At 38.8% G+C, this 21,694-nt stretch overlaps 1 protein-coding gene across 1 annotated transcript; it reads right to left on the bottom strand.

Annotated features, from left to right (window-relative positions):
• Positions 1–383: 383 nt before the first annotated feature.
• LOC311070745 (interferon-induced protein 44-like) lies at positions 384–14,035 on the bottom strand. Its single transcript, XM_084094781.1, has 7 exons — positions 13,887–14,035; positions 12,291–12,324; positions 6,746–6,953; positions 6,449–6,595; positions 6,187–6,358; positions 1,915–2,015; positions 384–1,785 (listed from the first exon to the last, which is right to left on the bottom strand). The coding sequence occupies exons 1-7, from the start codon at positions 13,957–13,959 to the stop codon at positions 1,615–1,617; spliced, it is 906 nt and encodes a 301-aa protein (XP_083950907.1). The 5' UTR covers positions 13,960–14,035; the 3' UTR covers positions 384–1,614.
• Between the last annotated feature and the right edge of the window lie 7,659 nt (positions 14,036–21,694).

The following is a 21,694-nucleotide window of genomic DNA, read 5'->3' as shown; positions in this document are numbered from 1 at the left end:
ACATGTTTCAAAATCAAATAATTATTCAAAACACTAACATATGTTCTCTTCTAACAGGAACATTTAGTCAATCATAACACAATGACAAAAAAACACTATCATCAGCTGAAATTACAGAAACTGCATTATTTTATGTGTCAGGTCTGCCCTTATACAACAGACAGTATATTGTATTGATCATAGATTGTGTTTTGCACTGCAGTTTTTTTTTTTTTTGGAAGTCTCTATATTTTTGTTTTGTTTGTAATGTAAATGCATGCATTTTGTTGTTGTTGTTTTTTGCAGCAGAAATTCAATTCAACAAAATACTGTAAATGACCCTTCTTAGAGTAGCTTTATAGAATGTATGGTTTGTGAAAAAAAGAAGACATGCAGAGACAGAATTGCTGCAGTAACGGCTTTATTTGCAACAGGACATGTCTGCAAGATAACAAAAATATGCAATATAGCTGCCATTTACAGTATTACAGTACTGTATGTGAAAATACAAAATATACAAACAGAAAAGGCCATAATCTGCGCGGTCTTCTGCATTTGTCCACATGTTCTAATCCACATCACACCTGATATCTTCCCTGGCACGGCATCTTGGGAAGAATCTTTTACAGTAACATGTCTTATCCACCCCTGGCAGTGATCAGCTGTGATGTCTTGGTATGCAGCATCTTTTGCATACAGGAGGGACATTTGGTCCTGTGGACTATGGTCAAAAACCTTTCATCTCCTGGCTGAGAAAACTCCTCAATGGGGGTTGAGGAAAGGGAAGTAAGGGGCAAGGAAAATAGACATCATCCTCTGAAGGGACGTCAAACCAGGCTGTGACTAGACGGGAATGGTGGAATGCCACATTGTCCCATATTTGCATAACTTCAATCAGCTGTTTCTCACTAGCAATGGAATAATGTGAAAATACAAAATATTCGAACAGAAAAAGCACCAAAAGAATAAAACAGAAGAAAAAAAAGTCATCTTCTAATTATTTGCATAATTAAATCAGCTGTTTATTTAAGAATATAATAAAATACAGGGGATATATTTGTGTTTCAATTCACAATATAAACAGCTGTTTACCTTGACTTTAGCCTGTAAGGTTAGGTTTAGAACATGGTGTTATCTGTTCTGACATACAGTGTTAAAGCATTGGTAAATTTGGCAGTAAAAATCCATTGTTTTGTTCTTGTTTGAGCTTGTGTGTAAAAGAAGTTCAAGCATTTTAAATTTGTGTTAATTGTATGCATTTTGTGTTAAAGCAACACGAAATGTGTTAATAGTATAGCTTACACAGACGGATGTAGTGCTAACTGTGTTAAGAAAATTGTTAAAAGTATAAAAATCTGTCATAGCAATCGTAAAAAAAACTGTAATGTTGTTAAATGTAGAAGGATTTTATATCATAACTTTTCTTTTCTTAAAAAAATCAATTTCTGAATATTTATATTCATTTTCAGGTTTACATTAGATTAAGAGTCCCAGATTGTACATATATTTGTAAAACTAAACACAAAACATAATCCTCTCAATATTAATTTTAATCCACAAAATTATGTTCCTGTGATTATAAAATGTATCACAATCAAAGAATGACCCACATTTCAAATGCAATATATGTGAGATTTAACAGCTTTGAATGTCCACCAATCTATCATTGGCAATATAAACAATCTGTTCAAGTGCCTTTAGTATCAGAACATCAATGTCATCATCTGTGTCAATCTCTTCATGGTAGTTCTTCAGTGGGAAGATGTTTGACATTGGCACACCAATTTTGTCACTGCACATCTGAATCTGGATAGGAATACAATGTTAGGTCAGAAAATTAGATGTGGCTATTAGACAGAATCAGATCAACAAGGGCAAAATATAGTTGCAATATGTAAAATTGAAATGTGTTTGTCTTTGGATTATATCACATACCTTCTGTTTGATCTTCTTGCTAGTGTAGATCTTCCTTAGATCATTGTTGACCAGCGGACATGCTTCATCCACTTTGGTCATGACAACCACTTGAGGAATCCCTACAGCAAATGCAGAGGCAATAAAGGTTCTAAAACAAGTTTTTTCCTCAAAAATTGAGCACATGGCAGTTTGTTGTACATACATAACTGACCCACATACATTGTCTGGGTCATATCAAAAAGCAGCCAATTTGAGCCTTGTAACATGCCCTGTTTGCACTTGGCATTGAAATGCAGCCTGTATCTGGATTTTATGGAATTCCAAAGCTGCCAATATTAAAAATAAATAAATACATAAATAAATATACAAATAAATGTAAAAAAGAAAATATAAATAAATAAATATATAAATAAATATACATTTAAAAGCAAAAAACGAAAATAAATAATTATTTATACATTTATTTCCTTATTTATGTATATATTTATTTTTTTCCATATTTATTTATTTATTCTTTTATTTATTTATACATTTATTCATTTCTACATTTATTTATTTCTACATTTATTTATTTTTACATTTATTTATTTCTACATTTATGTATTTCTACATTTATTTATTTCTTCATTTATTTCTTCCTACATTTCTTCCTGCGTAGGGTAATGAGGAGGGCGTGGTTTACCTCAGACATAGCAATCGAGCTCAGAGTAAGCGAAGGCGAAGGGTTGAGGCCACAGTGACACCCTGTGGCGAAATACAGTAAGTATAGCTCACTGACGTTGATATGGTCTGTGACTGCGAGGTATATGGTCAAAATCCTAAATCTTACTGTGAGACATGGATAGGCTAGCCTACTCTTTATTCATGACATGGCCGTAGAACATCGTTTGGTCTGGATTTGTAAAATGTCCTGGGCTGCGTTTCCCAAAAGCATCGTAAGCCTAAGTTGATCGTAAAAACGATCGTACGACTGATCTTAATATTACGGTCTGTTTCACAAAAGCATCCTAGCTTAAGTAGCACTTGAAAATCTTCGTAGATCTACGAGTGCTCTGGAGTAATCGTACATCCCCAAGTGCATCGTAAGAAGACAGATTTATGAGGACACCTGCAGGACAACCGGCAGATTACACCTTTAACTTTATTCAAATGTATGTGATTATAATATAAGGTTTTGATTGTACTTTATTGTACACTTTATTACTCTTTTTTGTTGTTGTTAAATTAATGTATAAATTAAATAATTAAAAAGGTCAGAAAAAAAATAGAAATAATTTAATCTAATAATTTTAATCAAAATTAAATGAATGAACAAAAAAATAAATAAAAGAAATCCTTTAACTCTGCTAAAAATTGCATCTTTGTTTCGCTCTATCTCCTCTAAAAGGACATCAATTTCATATTTTTGAAAGGTATCTTTTCGTGTGTTTTTTTTGTTTGTTTGTTTTGTTTTTCAGCCATTTTGTCAGTGCCTCCGGCTGTAGGTGCTTTATATATACTTGTCTTGATTGCTAATCCACAACAGATGACAATTATTAGGTTAAACGTTCAGAATACGATTCCATATAAGGTTATGTTTCAGCACTTCGCGAATGGACAGCAATAAGTAGCACGTAGAGCGCCTTCTCGCGCGTTCATGTTAAGTGCATTTTTGGGAAACGCTCGTGGAATTGCTGCGAGCGTTCGTAAGTTTGCACGTAGAAAGCGCTCTTAAGAGCTAAGATACATCGTTATCGGGAAACCCGGCCCTGGGCTAACAAACATGAAACAGGGACTCTGAAACGGAAGCGCTTGATATTTTCCATTTTTCGGTCAGAACTCACGGAAAGGAAGCAGGGCACATATAGGCTACAGTGAAGTCGACGCAAGCATATTGACCAATGCTTTTGAAACGAGACCATTGCATTTTAATGTAGCCTAATTTCCAAAAACAATACTGACAGCAACAGAAACATTTTTTTTTATTCTATTAAGCGGTGGTAGTCTTTAGCCTACCTCCATAAACTCATGTCCAGGGGCAACCTTATTAAATGTATGAACGTCACGTTAATCCACATCGATAAATTCAGTTAGAGGATAAGACTGTAGGGCAGTTAGCCTACCACTAAAATCCAACCAGAGCTTCATCAGAGCCATCAAAGAGATCTTAATGCATTTACACAGCAATTAGCCTACAAGTGCATAAAAATATTATAAAGTGTTTTACATTTTGAAGACATAAATATGACATGATGGAATCAATGAAGTGATAGGCCTACGTTTAATATGAAACTAAAACAGACACCAGGTGGCAGCAAGTCACTGTCTTAATGAGTGAGTTCAATCCACTCGTTTGATTCCTTAAAATACACAGAATCAAAGACAACTCGACGTGTTGAAAGCGGTTCAGCTGTGGATATGTTTCTGATCATTTCTATTTAGGCCTATGCGTTATTTAAATAATAACAATAATAATAATAAATAAATGACCAAATGTTCAAAAAGTTGGCAGAGAGGGGTCATGTTCGGGGAAACAACATAATTGTTGATAGGCTATTTTTCGGGGCCATGAGTTTAATGCGCAAACCTGCGTGACCATATAGCAACTATTCAGAAATGGAAATTACGAATGCATTAATATTTTGTTTTGAATTTAAGAAAAGTCGATTGAATATTTACAACTATAGTGATCAAATATCGAAGCTATCTCTATCTAATAGGCTACTTCAAAGATCAAATCAAATTATTTATTGTGAAATTTTATAAAAATTTCTGTAGCCCAAAAACATAACAAAAAATAGCTAGTAGCCTACATAACTTTTTTATTTGTATTAATTATTATCATTCTTTCTTTCTTTTTATTATTATTATTATTATTATTATTATTAGGCTATTGTTATCATCATCAGCTGGCAAACCATTATGGAGTCTATTTAAAGGGAATGATTGTGGTGGGGAGTTTGGTCAAACTATTGCAGTGATAGCCTACAGCGAATATAACGGGTTGAAATAAAAGACGGCGCCGTCCACAGAGACATTTCTATGTGCACTATTTCATGATCCGTGAAAACCTTAGTCCCCTGGCTATCATGTCAGAATCTGCCATTCAAAATAAATTTTGCCTGCCATGGCAGCAAATTCAACAGCTTTTAGATCTTGTTGTTGGTCCGAATTTGTCAAGACAAACCCGACGGAGCTCAGCCCCGAAATTCAACTGCTGTCGCTCTTCTCTTTCTTTTCTCTTCAATTAACCCTTCTTGTGGAGTAAATGAATACTATGGCAAAATATATAGTATAAATGGTAGCCATACTATAGGCTACTGCCAGTTAGTGTAGCGAGTTGATTCACATTTGAATGCGGATCCGCAACCTCTCATGTCCAAACTTGGACATGAGAGGTTGCGAATTCGCATTCAAATTAGGCTACATTAAAATGCAATGGTCTCGTTTCAAAAGCATTGGTCAATATGCTTGCGTCGACTTCACTGTAGCCTATATGTGCCCTGCTTCCTTTCCGTGAGTTCTGACCGAAAAATGGAAAATATCAAGCGCTTCCGTTTCAGAGCCCCTGTTTCATGTTTGTTAGCCCAGGACATTTTACAAATCCAGACCAAACGATGTTCTACGGCCTTGTCCGGAATAAAGAGTAGGCTAGCCTATCCATGTCACACAGTAAGATTTAGGATTTTGACCATTTACCTCGCAGTCACAGAGACCATATCAACGTCAGTGAGCTATACTTATTGTATTTCGCCACAGGGTGTCACTGTGGCCTCAACCCTTCGCCTTCGCTTACTCTGAGCTTGATTGCTATGTCTGAGGTAAACCACGCCCTCCTCATTACCCTACGCAGGAAGAAATGTAGGAAGAAATAAATGAAGAAATAAATAAATGTAGAAATACATAAATGTATAAATAAATAAATGTAAAAATAAATAAATGTAGAAATAAATAAATGTATAAATGAATAAATGTATCAATAAATAAAAGAAGAAATAAATAAATATGGAAAAAACAAATATATACATAAATAAGGAAATAAATGTATAAATAATTATTTATTTTCTTTTTTTTGCTTTTCTATGTATATTTATTTATTTTTTATTTTTTACATTTATTTGTATATTTATTTATGCATTTATTTATTTTTAATATTGGCAGCTTTGGAATTCCATAGGATTTTGTCTATCTACGCACTGAAAAAACACACACAAACCCAACCCACTTTATGTCCGCTTCTCTCTCATGTAATGTAATGTATGTGAACTCATGAATGAAAATCATAATCAAACATTCAGAGGTCAGATTTACCCTTTTCACTGATTGTCTTGCGGACGATCTTCAGCTTCTCAATAAGTGTATCATCTGTAAGTTGGAGTTTATCTGCGGCTACGACGTACACCAGGCAGAAAGCTTGATCGGAGAGGGTAGGGTCACTGACGTAATGTTGATCCTTATGAGTGAGTGCCTGCTTCTCATTGAACTAAGATTGGAAATAAGCAATATATGTTAAACGTCAAACCTATTGCACACACACAAACCTTGTTAAAATGTTAATGTAGTGGTTTATTACTTCATAGCCGTCCTTCACATATCCAAACACAGTGTTGATGATGTCCTCTATTTGTGACCCAGCCATTGCCTCAGCTTCTAAGCCCATTATGTCCTTGAAGACGAAGGGCAAAGATTTTTTCCCACTTCTGATGGTATATGCTTTGAGCTAGTGAAGACCAAAAATATAGAGGCATAAACATTTGTAAACAATTTCCAAGAAATTCTCATTTGATTTACTAAAATGTTCAATGCTCAAGAGTAGCTCAAATGACATTTCTAGATCTTTTAGAAAATGGTATAGGTGACAAATACCTACTTTTCTTGTGAAACTGTAACTGTCACCACCAGCAACTGAATCAGCTAGCGCTCTAGAGGTGATCCGTCCTTGAAAGGTACTATCGACAGAGTTAATAAAGCTGGACTTTCCTGCTCCAATTTGTCCAGCAACCAGAATCTTGAAGTCCTTTACATATGGAGAACTCGGTTTGAAGTTTTCCAGCTTTTCTTTTAGGGTTTCTTTTTGTCTGTCAAATCAAAACAAGAATTTACAGAACTTCACTTAAAGCTTCTGTCACCACACGTGATTTTGCCATAGTTATGGACGCCATTCCCAGTGGAGCTATTGCACTTCTTAATAACTCAGTTTAGTCTTCCTTAGTAAAAAATAAAACAAAGTATACTTTATTGTATTTGAAATATATTCCCTCTTTCAATGGTACATTGCAAATATACTAACACATTTTTTTTTTTACTATCTTTAAATATATTAAAAGTATATTAGCATCATGCTTTTACATATTTTCACAATACAACTTTTAACAAACTTTATAATAATTGTACTTTAGTATATTTTCTAAAAACATATTTTAGAAAAAAATACTTGAAGTAAAAATTCAGTTTATTTTTTAAAAGTTTATTTATATGCATTTTATTAAAAATATATTTTGGGTATATTTTAACTGTGTGCTGGAAATGATCATTGTAACATTGCGTTTGAAGTATACTTTCAAAATACATTAGGCTATAGTATACACACTAGTGTTTTGTACAAAGTATAGCTAAGTATTATTTGTTTATTAATATGCATTTGTTATTGAAGAAAAAGTGTGCAATTTGTAGTATTTGGAACCAAAGGTATTACTGAACATATACTTTTTACTCAAATATAATATACTTTTGGTCCTTTCCCGATCCTGTCTCTCTCCCACCTCACTTCCTGTCTAGCTACTATATCCTAATAAAAGGCAAAACGGCAAAAATATACATATATATATATACATATACTGTAATATACAATAATAATAATAATAAAAATATACATATATAAATACACTTATGGTATATTGCTTGTATGTTTCGAAGACACTCATAATGAATTTGTGATGTACTTGTAACACAAATAAAGTACACTTTAATATCACTAATCAAGCATGTGAAAAATACGTGGTAGACCTATTAAATGTATTTAAAACATACTTGAAATTCAAGTAGTATGTTTATAATACATTTGTATTCCCAACATGCTTATTTGAAGTGCATTAAAAATACATTGAATTGCATTTTAATATATTTCTATAGTACATAGGTAATAAACATCTATGCTTAATTATACTTTTAAGAAATATGCTAAAAACAAGCATACTTTTAACATATCTCTAACAAGTGCACTATAAGTACATTGGTACTAAATATATGCTTAATTATACTTTTAAGAAATATGCTAAAAACAAGCATACTTTTAACATATTTCTAAAAAGTGCACTACATTGGTAATAAATATATGCTTAGTTACACTTTTAAAAAAATTGCTAAACACAAGCATACTTAATATATTTCTAAAAAGTACACTATAAGTACTTTAGAATAAATATATGCTTAGTCACATTTTTAAGAAATATGCTAAACACAAGCATACTTTTAGTAAAGTTTTAATGTATTTAAAGAAAACATATACTTATGTTGCTCTTAAAGTACATTTTATGAGTACTTTGTGTAAGAACGTAGCAAAATGATTAAGCTTTTAGTGTGTTTAAAATATATGTAGCCTACTTTATAAACACTTAGGCCTACTGCAATATATTTTAAATATTTATGTATTTATCATTTTAATATTTTGAAAAAGATTGTTACATTTACAATGTACAGTACCAACTTAAAATGTATTAGAAACATTTGTCAACTATTATTAAGCATTGCAATAAGCATACTTAAAAATGTTGTTTACTTTTACTTGTTTGTAGGCTACTTGTAAAAGGCTACTTAAAAGGCTGTTGTTCATTACATGATACGTTTGTACTACTGAAATTCCCACAAGGATTTGGGTCCGTGTATCTTTTGGTCATTTGATTTCCTGTTTGGAATGGAATGACGAGAAATGAAAACCAGCTCGGTCCATGTACTTTTTGATCATTTCATTTCATGTTTGGAATGGAATAACGAGAAATGAAAACCAGCTCGTTTATTTATTTTTTTAGTTTAGTTTAAAAAAACGAAAAATGTGATTTAGGCTCGATTTTACATTTGTACATGTGTGCGGCGCTGAAACGCCCCTTTCATCTGATTGGTCGAAACGCTCCGCCTTCAGTAAGCTACCCCTAGCCCTTTGCCTACCCCTTACCCTTGCCCCTTGAAACAGAGTGTCAAGGCGTAGGGGTGAAAATATTACCCTAAGAAATTGGACACCACTACTACACGTTACATGTCATTATACATCGTCGCTAGCGCCTACGTCACAGGAGATGCGCCAATGTTTATCACAAACTTCCAAGATGTCGTCGTCAGCTGCGTGAGTTACAGATATTTTTTTGCATTTTTCTTCTGAAGTTTGCAGAAAACAACGGAGATGACGATATCTTCGACGCCTAAAGCCTCTGTTATACTTTCCGCGACCGCGAGGGTCCGCGTGACGTAAAAATCGTCATCGGGGGTGCGCACGGAGGCTCCTTGGACAGCCGCGTGCCTCCCATTTTTTGTGACCGCGCGGTCAAAAGGGCGCGCGTTCATTAGGTTAAAAACCGCGAAAGAGATGGAAATAACATGGACGCCGAATTTGAAAAAAAAACGGAAAACGCGTGCATGCTAGAAATAGAACCAATGCCTATTTTTGCAAGCCTGTTGGAAGGATTTCCAGGTAAAATAGAATATGAAAAGATGTTTATATATCATTTTGACACGAATACATATTAATAAATGTAATTTTGATGTTTGAAAGTGTCTAGGTTTTGACGTAAATGCAAATATAAACTATAAATATAAAAAATATTATCGATTATACTGTCCCGACCGATCTACTGCGCATGCGTTGAACGCGTTCACCGAGCGGACCTCAGCAGAAAGTATAAATACAAGTAGTCCGCGTCCGAGCTGTGCGCAGCTGTCGTGTACGCGTCCAAACTGGAGTATAACAGAGGCTTTATGCTGCGTTCACACCAAACGCGAATAGAGCGTCTGGCGCGAAGTGAGTGATTTAAGACGCGTTTACGCGCGTCTGGAGGTCTTGTGGCGCGAATGGCGTTTAGCCATTTAGGCGTTTAGCGCGTTAAAGCGTTAAGCCAGGTTTATACTCGACGCGTCCGCACGAGCGCGAAGGTGCGCGCGGCAAAAATGCCGTCATTGCGGTGTGGGCGGTCGTGTGGGCGGTCGTACGCGGCGCCGCATCCGAAGATGAACGACTTCGAGCCGAATCTGGCCGAGCTCGAACTTCTCAACACACCGGCACCCAGTTTGCACGTCTAAATGAGTTGCTTACATTTAAAAAATAGCATAAAAGAGTAGCATACAATAGCATAAAAAGTATTTTTAATGAACACAAAGGTCCATGTTTAATAAAAATGTTCACGAAACTTAATGAAATGTTTAGTGAAATTAGAAAATATGTCAGAGATCGTTAATTTAGTTATGTTGTATACACATTCTCATATCCATATATTTTGTTTTATTGTCACGAGTAATAATCTCAGGGTTTTACACGATTATTTTTGTAGTGTGGTATTGGTGGTGGTGTACTAAAATAAACAGTGTCACGTGTGTATAGCTTTCTTCTTCTCACCGCTGATTCCTGATGGTTAGAGGACATTACTCGAGTCGCCCCCTGTCGTTTCAAAGAATAGTACAACGGCGAGCGCGTCAAGTATAAACGCCTCGTCCGTTTGGGGAGGTGCGCGCGCAGTCTGCGGAGACTCGCGCTGCGGAGCCAGGCGAAAGTATAACCAAGGCTATCTACTGGGTTTTACACGATTCTTTTTGTAGTGTGGTATTGGTGGTGGTGTACTAAAATAAACATTGTCACGTCATGTGTTATAGCTTTCTTCTCACCTCTGATTCCTGATGGTTTAGAGGACAATTACTCGAGTCATAAAGGTCAACATAAAGGTCTACTTATGTCTACTTATTTCCATTCGGAACAAATTAAATGATTGGCTGGATGACTGTCAGGCTCTTCTGACACAGGCCCATGTATAACCCAGACCCATCCTGCGGTGGCCTTGCACTCTCTATGTGTAATATATTCTAGGTCCCTGGCTCTTTCGACCAAGACCTATGTATGACGCAGTGGCCCTTTGTGCTTCACTATGTGCAGTGTATATCATTCTAAGGCCCGACATTTCTGGTCTATAATGACTTAGAATACTCTGTTATACGTCCCGGGGCTCCCCGGACACCTTCAGAGTAGTCACCGGCGAATAGCACGGCGTTTTAAAACGGGTTCCCATAGCGTTTGCAACGCAGTACGAGGGAACGTTCTCGTAAGGGAACGTACTTGGTTACTTATGTAACCTCGGTTCCCTTAGAGATAAGGGAACGAGTACTGCGTTGCCTTGCCGTGCTATTTCGCTCATATCAGGTACTTTGCTTCAGTCGATTTAAACCTGTCATATGGCGAGTTTTCTCTGAATTCATACCCTTCAGCCACGCCCATATTGGCGCGCTCGAGGCTGGCAAGGCGCCAAGCACTCTGATTGGACCGCACGCCTCTGCTGACTCACCATAGGTTCGTGCAGTTGCCGCAGCACAGCCAATCAGCTCGCTCAGACGAGCTATGATGCTCTCGCTGTGCAGCTGCTATGCGTTTTAAAATAAAGGCTTCAATATTCTCGAAAAAAGGAGTTTTCCCATAGCGTTTGCAACACAGTACTCGTTCCCTTATCTCTAAGGGAACTGAGGTTACATACTGTAGCCTAATATAAGTAACCAAGTACGTTTTTATTTTTCAGATTGCATATAAAATATTATTGAATCATTCAAATTGAGGAAACCATTTTTATAAGCATATTCATCCTTTATTAGCCAAGTATTTTCGAGTATTACTCTGTTAAAAAAAATCAACTGTTAAATCAACGTGAACTGAATGAAGGGATTGATATCAGGTATTGTTACCAAATCACTTATCTGACCGTTTCAATGCCAATATTGCCATTAATGATATCAACTTCTGAGGATAAAATGGGTCATTTTTCTACTTTTTGTCATTTTATCAAGTAAATGTTGGATACATTTTCATGCTTAAATAATTAATACAATTATTAATGTTATAATATGTTAAAAATGTATCATGGCCAATCATAAGTGTACAATAATCAACAGTCCCATATAAAAAAAGAAAACTTGAGCAGAATTATTTCAGATATGTTATGCACAAGATTGTGATCCTTCTTAAGACAACAAATAATTATAGTTGGTAAAATGTTTGGGGAGAGATACCAATAATATTTTACAGGGAAATAAATTCATACCTTACACAGTATTTGCAGTTTTATCTGAACAGATCAGTGTTTTTACTGCTATGCACAAAGATATGCCTGCACATAAAAATGAAATAAAGTACTGGTCTGCATACAGAATAGCTTATATGAATGGCTTACCCCCAGTCAAATTTCCTCCATGGTTTATCCAGTTCTATGGAAAAACATATAGCAATTAAGTTTAACAATAATTTGGTAGTATCTCTCTCTGAGAATGTATATGGTATGTGTTCTGTATAATATATATATATATATATATATATATATATATATATATATTAGTACAGGCCAAAAGTTTGGAAACATTACTATTTTTAATGTTTTTGAAAGAAGTTTCTTCTGCTCATCAGTGTCACATGTGACATCCAGCCTATCACTTGATCCTTTAGAAATCATTCTAATATTCTGATTTATTATGAGTGTTGGAAACAGTTCTGCTGTCTAATATATTTGATGAATAAAAGGTTTAAAAGAACTGCATTTATTCAAAATAAAAAACAAAATATTTTCTAATAATATAAATCTTCTTTACTATCACTTTTTATCAATTTAACACATTCTTGCTGAATAAAAGTATTGGTTTATTTCAAAAAAAGAAAGAAAAAAATTACTGACCCCAAATTACTGACCAGTATAGTGTATATTGTTGTTACAAAAGATTTCTATTTTTAAAACATTTGCTTCTTTTTTTTTTTTCTTTTTTTTTTAATTCATCAAAGTATCCTAAAAAAGTATTACAGGTTATGAAAAAATATTAAGCAGCAGAACTGTTTCCAACTTTGATAATGAATCATCATATTAGAAAAAAATTAAAATAATAAACAAAAAACAATTAAAAAAAACAGTTATATTGTGAAATATTATGACAATTTAAAATTACTGTTTTCTATTGATTATATAATATATTTTAAACTGTAATTTATTCCTGTGATCAAAGCTGAATTTTCAGCATCATTACTCCAGTCTTCAGTGTCACATGATCCTTCAGAAATCATTCTAATATGATGATTTGATGCTCAAGAAACATTCATTATTATTATCAATGCTGAAAACAGTTATGTACAAATTTTTTTTTCAAAATTCTTTGATGAATATAAAGTTCAAAAGAACAGCATTTATTTAAAATAGAATATTTTCTAACATTATAAATTTCTTTACTGTAACTTTTGATCAGTTTAACTCATCCTTGATGAATAAATGTATTGATTTATTTAATTTATTTCCCACAAAAATAAAATTAAGATTCTTACTGACCCCAAACTTTTGAACGATAGTGTTTAATGTTACAAAAGCTTTCCATTTCAGATAAATGCTGTTCTTTTGAACTTTCTATTCATCATATCATCATGAAATAAAAATGAAAATAACTGTTTTCAACATTGATAATAATCATAAATGTTTCTTGAGCATCAAATCATCATATTAGAATGATTTCTGAAGGATCATGTGACACTGAAGACTGGAGTAATGATGCTGAAAATTCAGCTTTGATCACAGGAATAAATTACACTTTACTGTATATTCACATAGAAAACAGCTGTTTTAAATTGGAATAATATTTCACAATATTACTGTTTTTGTTTGTTTTTTTAATCAAATAAATGCAGCCTTGGTTAGCAGAAGATACTTCTTTCAAAAACATAAAAAAATCTTGCTGACCCCAAACTTTTGAGCGGTAGTGTATATATATAAAATATGGAAGAAAGACCCTCTCACCTGGATTTGGTGGTGGTGGTGGTGGTGTTGCTTCATGCACTACTTCCGCTGGTTTTGAGTCTGATGATCCCATTTTGTTTTTTGGTTTTCACCCCCTTCAATATATTTATATCAGCTCTCTCCTGGCGTACAGTTGACTTGTATTGAGTAAGTGAAATCAGAACAGTTATATACTGTAGGCTATATTTCAGTTTCACTTTCATTTTTGCAAGCTTGCATGCCTAATAAAAAATGCCCACACCCATTCTTGTTTTTTTTAGTTGTCTGTGCTGTTGACCACTTATTGAAATGCATATTATTTCAAACATCAGATACATAATCTTAGGGTAATTAGCTCCTAAGCAATGCGAAGCTGCTGATAATACTGAATGCACCTTGGATGCTGTGATAGGCATCGTATTCCTATAGATAGACTTGGATCAGCTGAGAGTCAGCTAATGTGAGCATGACTGGCATGACCTGTCAGAACTAACGCTATATGCTTGATTTAGCTGAATACTAATAGACTTGCATAGATGTGCTTTTTTTTTCTTTTTATTCTACTACTACTGACTGTATACTTATTTTAAATAATTTTTGAGGACTTTTTACTTACAACTTTTGATAGCATCTTGCTGTGGTATTAAAATTGGCATCAAGAACTGAAATTTTGTTGGTATCTAAAATTTAGATATCACAGCAACCTTTTTTTCCAGCAAATATATACTTGATTTATATCATTATAGTTAAATTACTCATGGTTTTGGTAACATGGGCAGATCATGTTGTTAGGGGATTTACAGTTAATGATGACACAAGGACCAGATATGATTAATTAAGACCAGGAAATAGAAGTGCGGCCAATTTGTGTGCAGTCAATTAGAGCAGCATTTATGCTGTTAACTGTTGCACAGTTGTTACAGTTTTTCTCGATTGCTAAAACACTAAAACCCATTGGCTGAAAAAAGTTCTCAGTTGCCTGAACTCATTTAGCTAATTGTGCAGTCTGTTGTCAATACCTTAAACCATTTCTCATGGTAAAACACAATTTGCAGATCTCACTTAGACTTTTCAGCAAAACTCTAAACACATTCTCATTCTCAAAACACATTCTGCACTCTAATGCACACGTCATCCATACTGGTAAACAACACAAATGGAAACAATCAAATTCAAATAGAGAACACACGTCATTGATTGAACACAACCACTCAAAATTGATTTAACCTGTTTCAAATAATGTGACACAACCAATATAAGCCAGTTCAGAGAGCAAACAGGTTGTTGAAGGTGGGAAGGAGAAAGTCTGAGAATGGATAGAAGAAACTATGTGAGAGCACGAGGACAAGAAAGAGGAAGAGGGGGATGAGGGGGACGAGGGGGAAGAGGGGGAAGAGGGGGAAGAGGGGGAAGAGGGCAAGAAAGAGGAAGGGGGGGAGGAGGAGGAGGAGGAGGGCAAGAAAGAGGAAGGGGAGGGGGGAGGAGGAGGGCAAGAAAGGAGGAGGGACAATATTGCTTGTGATGTCAACGAAGTGCTCTGACCTGGCCTGACCCAGCCCAAAGACAAGAAGAAGCACATTGATCACACGTTTACTCCTGATTTTTGTCCCTTTTAGTATTGTATACTATAGTACAGTGTATTGTAGGCTGTATACTGTACAACGAACAAATTGTATGGCCCTGAACATTGTTACAGTTTTTCTCGATTGTTTACACACATTTTCTGAAAGCATGCCTCATATTCTCAGAACTCTACACACAAATCCAAAAACACACACACAATGAGCAAAACCCCTCAATTCTCCTGCAAAATGAAACTTTACATTCAAAACAATGTTATTTCTTCTCAAAATGGTATTTTGTTTTCAAATGACATACACAAACCATCATATGAATAGACATTTATAAGAACCAGTTGAACACTGATGTGCTCAATGTAAAACACTATGATGAATGGAAAACACTTCTTCTCCATTCATCATAATGATTTAGGCCTTTTTTTGTTCAGTGTTACACTTACTACAGACAGTACATACATAAGTGTGTTGTAAAATATCTGAGAATATTGTTTTTATACTCAGAACACACAAATACACGGTAACGAATATATTTTATTTTTCCCACAAAAACGTACTCGGTTACTAACGTAACCTCGGTTCTCTCTAGAAGAGGGAACGAGTACTGCGTTTTGTAGAAACGCATTGGGGAAAACCTCTTTTCCGCGAAATACTGAAGCCAAAAAATTATCCTTATAATTTTGTATTATTGTAAAGCGCGTTGCAGCAGCACGCGGCCATAGGCGAGACGGCTCGCTCGCTCATTGGCTGCTCTGCGGCAACTGCATTAGCCTATCGAGCGAGGCCTGAGGTTGACGTCAGGCCAATGAGGGTGCTTCGCGCCCTCCGTGCCACTTCCCGCCGAAACGGGCGTGGCCTAGCCCTATAAAGGGAGCTCGAGAAGGCTGATTCTCTGATTTTTCATCGCCGAAGCGAACCAGGTGAATCGCATGCACGGCAGGGAACGCAGTACTCGTTCCCTCTTCTAGAGAGAACCGAGGTTACGTTAGTAACCGAGTACGTTCTCTTACGAGAGGTCTTTCGTACTGCGTTTTGTAGAAAAGCATTGGAGACCCATTGTAAAACGCCGTGCGTGCTGGGATCAGACACCAATAAACCTGGAAGCGAAGCCCAGGATTTAAAGTGCACAATCACCAGAGGGACTCACAGAGAGTCCTGGAAAGAGGAGGGGAATCCCTCTGTCCATATATAGCAGCGTCCGCAGACGCAATAACGTGACATCACATAGACAAGGCGGGGAGCCTGAGCTAATGTGGAAAATGCGGGTCTTACGCAATACTGCCCATAGTATAGCAGTCGGCAGCGCGCAGCGCTCACGATCTCAGCGTCCTAATCAGACAGAACTGATTCGTCTAAACCGACAACAGCTTAGCCTGCAAGGCGGGAACCTCAAGGTTATAAAACCTTATAAATGTAGACGGCGAGGCCCAGCCTGCCGCCATACATATGTCTTGTAAGGAAATCCCGCTAGACAAAGCCCACGAAGAGGCGACGCCTCTCGTGGAGTGCGCTCTGACACCCAACTGGCACTGTAAGCCCTTGGCAGTGTACGCCAGCGCTATGGCGTCAACTATCCATCTGGATAGGCTTTGTTTCGAAACAGCCATTCCCTTGGAACGTCCACTGAACGAGACAAATAGCTGCTCAGTCTGTCTGAAAACAGACGAGCGAGACACATAAGCTCTTAGAGCCCTCACTGGACAAAGAAAGCTTGCGTCCCCTTCCTCGCCCGACACCGGCAGGGCAGACAGGGAAATGACCTGAGCCCGAAACGGTGTGTTGAGGGATTTTGGAACGTAACCGAGCCTAGGTTTGAGTATGACTCTTGAGTCGCTTGGCCCAAACTCTAAGCACGCCGCGCTCACCGAGAGCGCGTCCAGATCACCTACGCGCTTCACTGAAGCGAGAACCAACAAAAACACTGTTTTGAAAGACAGATGTTTGAGGCTAATCGTTTGGATAGGCTCGAAAGGGTCACCTTTCATGGCTTCCAAAACCGTAGAGAGGTCCCACATAGGGACTGAAGGAGGTCTGGGAGGATTCAGCCTCCTAGCTCCCCTGAGGAAGCGGATGACTAAATCGTTCCTTCCTATTGACTGACCGAGCGTTGTCTTAGAGAACGCTGCGATAGCCGCCACGTAGACTTTGAGCGTGGAAGGGGCTCTGCCCTTATCCAACAGCTCCTGTAGGAAGGAGAGAACCTCCGTCACCCCACAATCGAAGGGTGAAAAACCCCGAGCTGTGCACCAGCTGGAGAATACCGACCACTTCGAGGCGTAGAGCCGTCTAGTAGACGGAGCCCTAGCCTGAGTGATAGTATTTAGCACTCCCACTGAGAGGTCAGCGGGTACCCGTTGAGCGCCCACACGTGGAGGGACCACAATTCCGGGTGAGGATGCCAAATCGAACCCCTGACCTGAGAGAGGAGGTCCCTCCTCAAAGGCACTGGCCATGGGGCAGTGTCTGCTAACTGCATCAGAACTGGGAACCATGGTTGGTTCTCCCAGAGCGGTGCTACAAGCAGCACTGAGCATTTTGTTTCCCTGATCCGTTCTATCACCTGAGGCAGGAGAGAGACGGGGGGAAAAGCGTAGAGCGGACAGCGCGGCCACGTTTGGGACAGCGCGCTCTCGCTCTTGGAAAAGAACGCGGGGCAGTGAGCGTTTTCGTGAGACGCAAACAGGTCCACCTCCGCTATGCCGAATCTCTCCCACAACAGCTGGACTGTTTGCGGGTGTAGAGACCATTCGCTCGTCGGAATGTTGTTCCTGGACAGTCTGTCTGGTCCCAGGTTCTGGAGCCCAGGCACGTGCACTGCTCTCAGCGAGCGCAGGTTGCGCTGAGCCCATAACAGGAGGCGTTCTGCCAGCCTGTATAAGTTTTGGGATATTATTTATGTAGGACACCACAGACATGTTGTCCGATCGGACTAAGACGTGGTGGCCCTTTATCTGGGGATGAAAACGCGTCAGCGCGTTGTCCACTGCCAGCATTTCCAGGCAGTTGATATGTTGGAGCTTCTCTCGTTCTGACCACTGGCCGAAGAACGGTCTGCCCTCGAGCAGCGCTCCCCATCCCAAGGTGGAGGCATCTGTCGACACCACTTTCACTCTCGAGGAAGTCCCCAGGCTTACACCTGATTGGTACCAGTCGCTTGCTTTCCAAGGTTTCAGAGCTGCAACACAGCTCTGATTGACCTTGAGACGCAGCTGACCGGATGCCCACGCTCTGCGCGGTACTCGCGCTTTCAACCAGAACTGCAGAGGGCGCATGCGAAGCAGGCCCAGCTGAAGAACTGATGATGCTGAGGCCATAAGACCGAGCATCCTTTGAAAACTCCTGAGCGGGACGGTCGCGCCGCAGCGGAAAAAGGATTTTTCTGGTCGTGAGCATTTTGAAACTGCGTTTCGCCAATGCTTTGTTCAGCTGTCTTAGATCCAGTATGGGTCTGAGACCCCCGTCTTTTTTGGGAACCAGGAAGTATCTGCTGTACAGCCCCCCTTCGCTTTGAGCTTGAGATAAAGGCTCTATAGCCCCTTTGCTCAGCAGTTTTGATATTTCGGCTCGAAGTAGGTGTGCTACTTCTGAATTCACCGTAGTTTCGACGTGCGCTGTGAAGCGGCGAGGACGTTGACAAAACTGTAGCGAGTAGCCTCTCTTTTTAATGTCTAGCACCCATTCCGAAACCCCTGGAAGCGCTGCCCATGCATCTGCGTGGTTGGCTAAGGGTTGGATGCGAAGCGCGCTCTGTTCGCTGGCCGACAGAAGCGCTTTGGCGTGCTGTAACATAGGCGTCATGCCTGTGACATTCGAGGCGGGGAGCGCGCTGATCACAGCGGGCAGATCGCTCGCTCTCGACCCCGCTACGGTGCTTAACCGAGTGAGGGAGAGCTGAGCGAGTCCTGAGGGACTCATAATGTCTGTGAGTAAGTGTGGGCGCAGAGGAGCGGGCACACTTACTGCTTTGGACGCGCTGCCAGAATGTGAGAAGAGTGGATATCGCCCGGTTTCAGGGATATCGCCCGTGGCTAAAAACACTCCATTCTCCTTTCGTCAGTGACGCACGGGAACCGTAGAAACGGTGTTCGGTTGCAGGCAAGCGGGTACTACGCCTTCAGGGGACTGACAGAGCGAAGCATTGGCGGCATAAATATATGCCGCTAGACCGGGATTCGAACCCCGGTCTCCCGTGCAAAAAACCTATGATTCCACCACTGAGCCACAGGGGGAACACAGGTTTTCGGATGCGTTGGGCGTCAACATGTAAAAACTAACCCCGACCGTCCGCTTCCAGGAGGAGCAGCCTCGGAGAAGGATGCCAGGTGAGTCCTCAGAGTCACCATAGGCAGTTGGCTCGGAGTGAGGGCGGTTGCCGTCAGCGAGCGCGAGAGCTGCAAGATCCTCTAGGAAAGGGGGGCGTCTTGAAAAAGACGCCCGGCTCTTTTAGTGTTAAATGGTACATACACAAAAAACACAGTATAGAGAAAAGGATTTAGGCGCCGGATAGCGCAGGTGGAACGGCGGTCAAAGGCGGCGTGGGCCAGCAGCTTCTGGAGTGGCTCGTCCCGCTGAAGGTGCTTTCTCAGACGGCGCGTGGCTTCTCTCGTGATCCAACGATGCGTGAGCTTCGCTGAAGAGATGAAAATCAGAGAATCAGCCTTCTCGAGCTCCCTTTATAGGGCTAGGCCACGCCCGTTTCGGCGGGAAGTAGCACGGAGGGCGCGAAGCGGCCTGACGTCTCGCCTATGGCCGCGTGCTGCTGCAACGCGCTTTACAATAATACAAAATTATAAGGATAATTTTTTGGCTTCAGTATTTCGTGGAAAAGAGGTTTTCCCCAATGCGTTTCTACAAAACGCAGTACGAGAGACCTCTCGTAAGAGAACAATGTACACAGTGTACATCCCAACCAACACAAAGTTGGACATACAGTGGTCTACATACAAAACAACAGAAGAATTTACTCTATACAGTTACAGTAATAAAAAAAAAAATCCAATGTTGGCATCCATTGCTCCATTGAAGAGCTCACCTGTTGCCCTTTTATGCTAAAGCTCTGATTGCTAATTGTAAAACTGTGTGACGGGTGTTTGCCCATGTGAAGAGTCAGTGTGCATATTTGAATGGCTGTGTGTTCCTTGTGAAAACAAGAGATTTTCTGCATGAAAATTGTGCCAAAAGCAGAGAATTGTGTGTAGTGTTTTGAAAAAAGTGTGTTTTAGAACTGCAATTTGAGTGTAAAGCAGGAATTGTGCTTGTAGTTTAGCAGAATTGGCTCAGGGGGTTGGTGAATGAGTTACATGTTGTGGTCATTGTCTCAAGTACCAGAAAATGTGTGTAAACAATCGAGAAAAACTGTAACAGTACCATTTGTTAACAGTACTGACTGATCAATAGATTTTGACTGGTTGCAGGTTCATATCAACAAAGAACAATTATTAGAGTATCACAGAGACAAAGGACAAGTTTGTGAGATGCAGGGTACAGTACTGTAAAAATAGGAGTACAAGGAGGAGGAAGAACCAAAAAAAAAAAATTGCAAAGAGCAAAGAGAGTAGTAATTTCTGATCAATTTTAAGCTACTATGATAGAACAATTGTACAATCTGAACAATCTGTGGGTTCCCGGACTATTTCCGGGTGGCGTAGTCGTACTTAACCTAAAATTGCAAACTGCCACATTAAAGGTAGGGTATGGGATTTGCAAAACAGCCGGCAGATTTTGAAAATACACAACTCAAATGGTCCTACCTTCTTTCCTCCAACGCTGGCCCTGACTCCACCCATTCGACGCACAAAGGATGGGATGGGGGGAGGGGGTACGACCGTTTGATTGACGAACTTACAGTCCAATGATTCTAGGTGGTCTTGGAAATGATTGGCTGGAGTTTTTTGAGTCCTGCCTGTTCCACAGATGATTAAATTGCTTAATTTTCATTTCAGTGCTTCTAACTCAGTGTCTGTAAGTGGGTTAGGAATAGGATTTCAAGTGATTTAGAAAAAATTACGGTGGCCGAGAGAGCTCAACGCGCTGCAAATGAAGAAAACACATGCAAACAGAAAAAAACGCATGCAAACAGAAAAAAACACATGCAAATAGAAAAAAACACATGCAAATAGAAAAAAACACATGCAAATAGAAAAAACCCCACCAGCGAATAAGAAAACATCTTCATCAGTTTTACAACTCACGTGCGTCCCAATACTCACAACACAACCAAATACGGAAACGCGCTGCAAAAGTTCACAACAC

Source organism: Abramis brama (assembly GCF_963993115.1).
Source record: "Abramis brama genome assembly, chromosome: 2".
Classification (NCBI taxonomy): domain Eukaryota; kingdom Metazoa; phylum Chordata; class Actinopteri; order Cypriniformes; family Leuciscidae; genus Abramis; species Abramis brama.
The sequence above is the reverse complement of the archived record's forward strand: the minus strand, read 5'-3'. Positions and strand labels throughout refer to the sequence as shown.

Excerpts from the sequence above, each read along its gene's own strand:
- LOC311070745 (XM_084094781.1), bottom strand. The coding sequence starts at position 13,959 with ATGGGATCATCAGACTCAAAACCAGCGGAAGTAGTGCATGAAGCAACA. Across the intron at positions 6,359-6,448 it reads ATGTGAAGGACGGCTATGAA|TTCAATGAGAAGCAGGCACT; the intron begins GTAATAAACCAC and ends TTCCAATCTTAG. Across the intron at positions 2,016-6,186 it reads CAAGACAATCAGTGAAAAGG|GGATTCCTCAAGTGGTTGTC; the intron begins GTAAATCTGACC and ends CATTTGCTGTAG.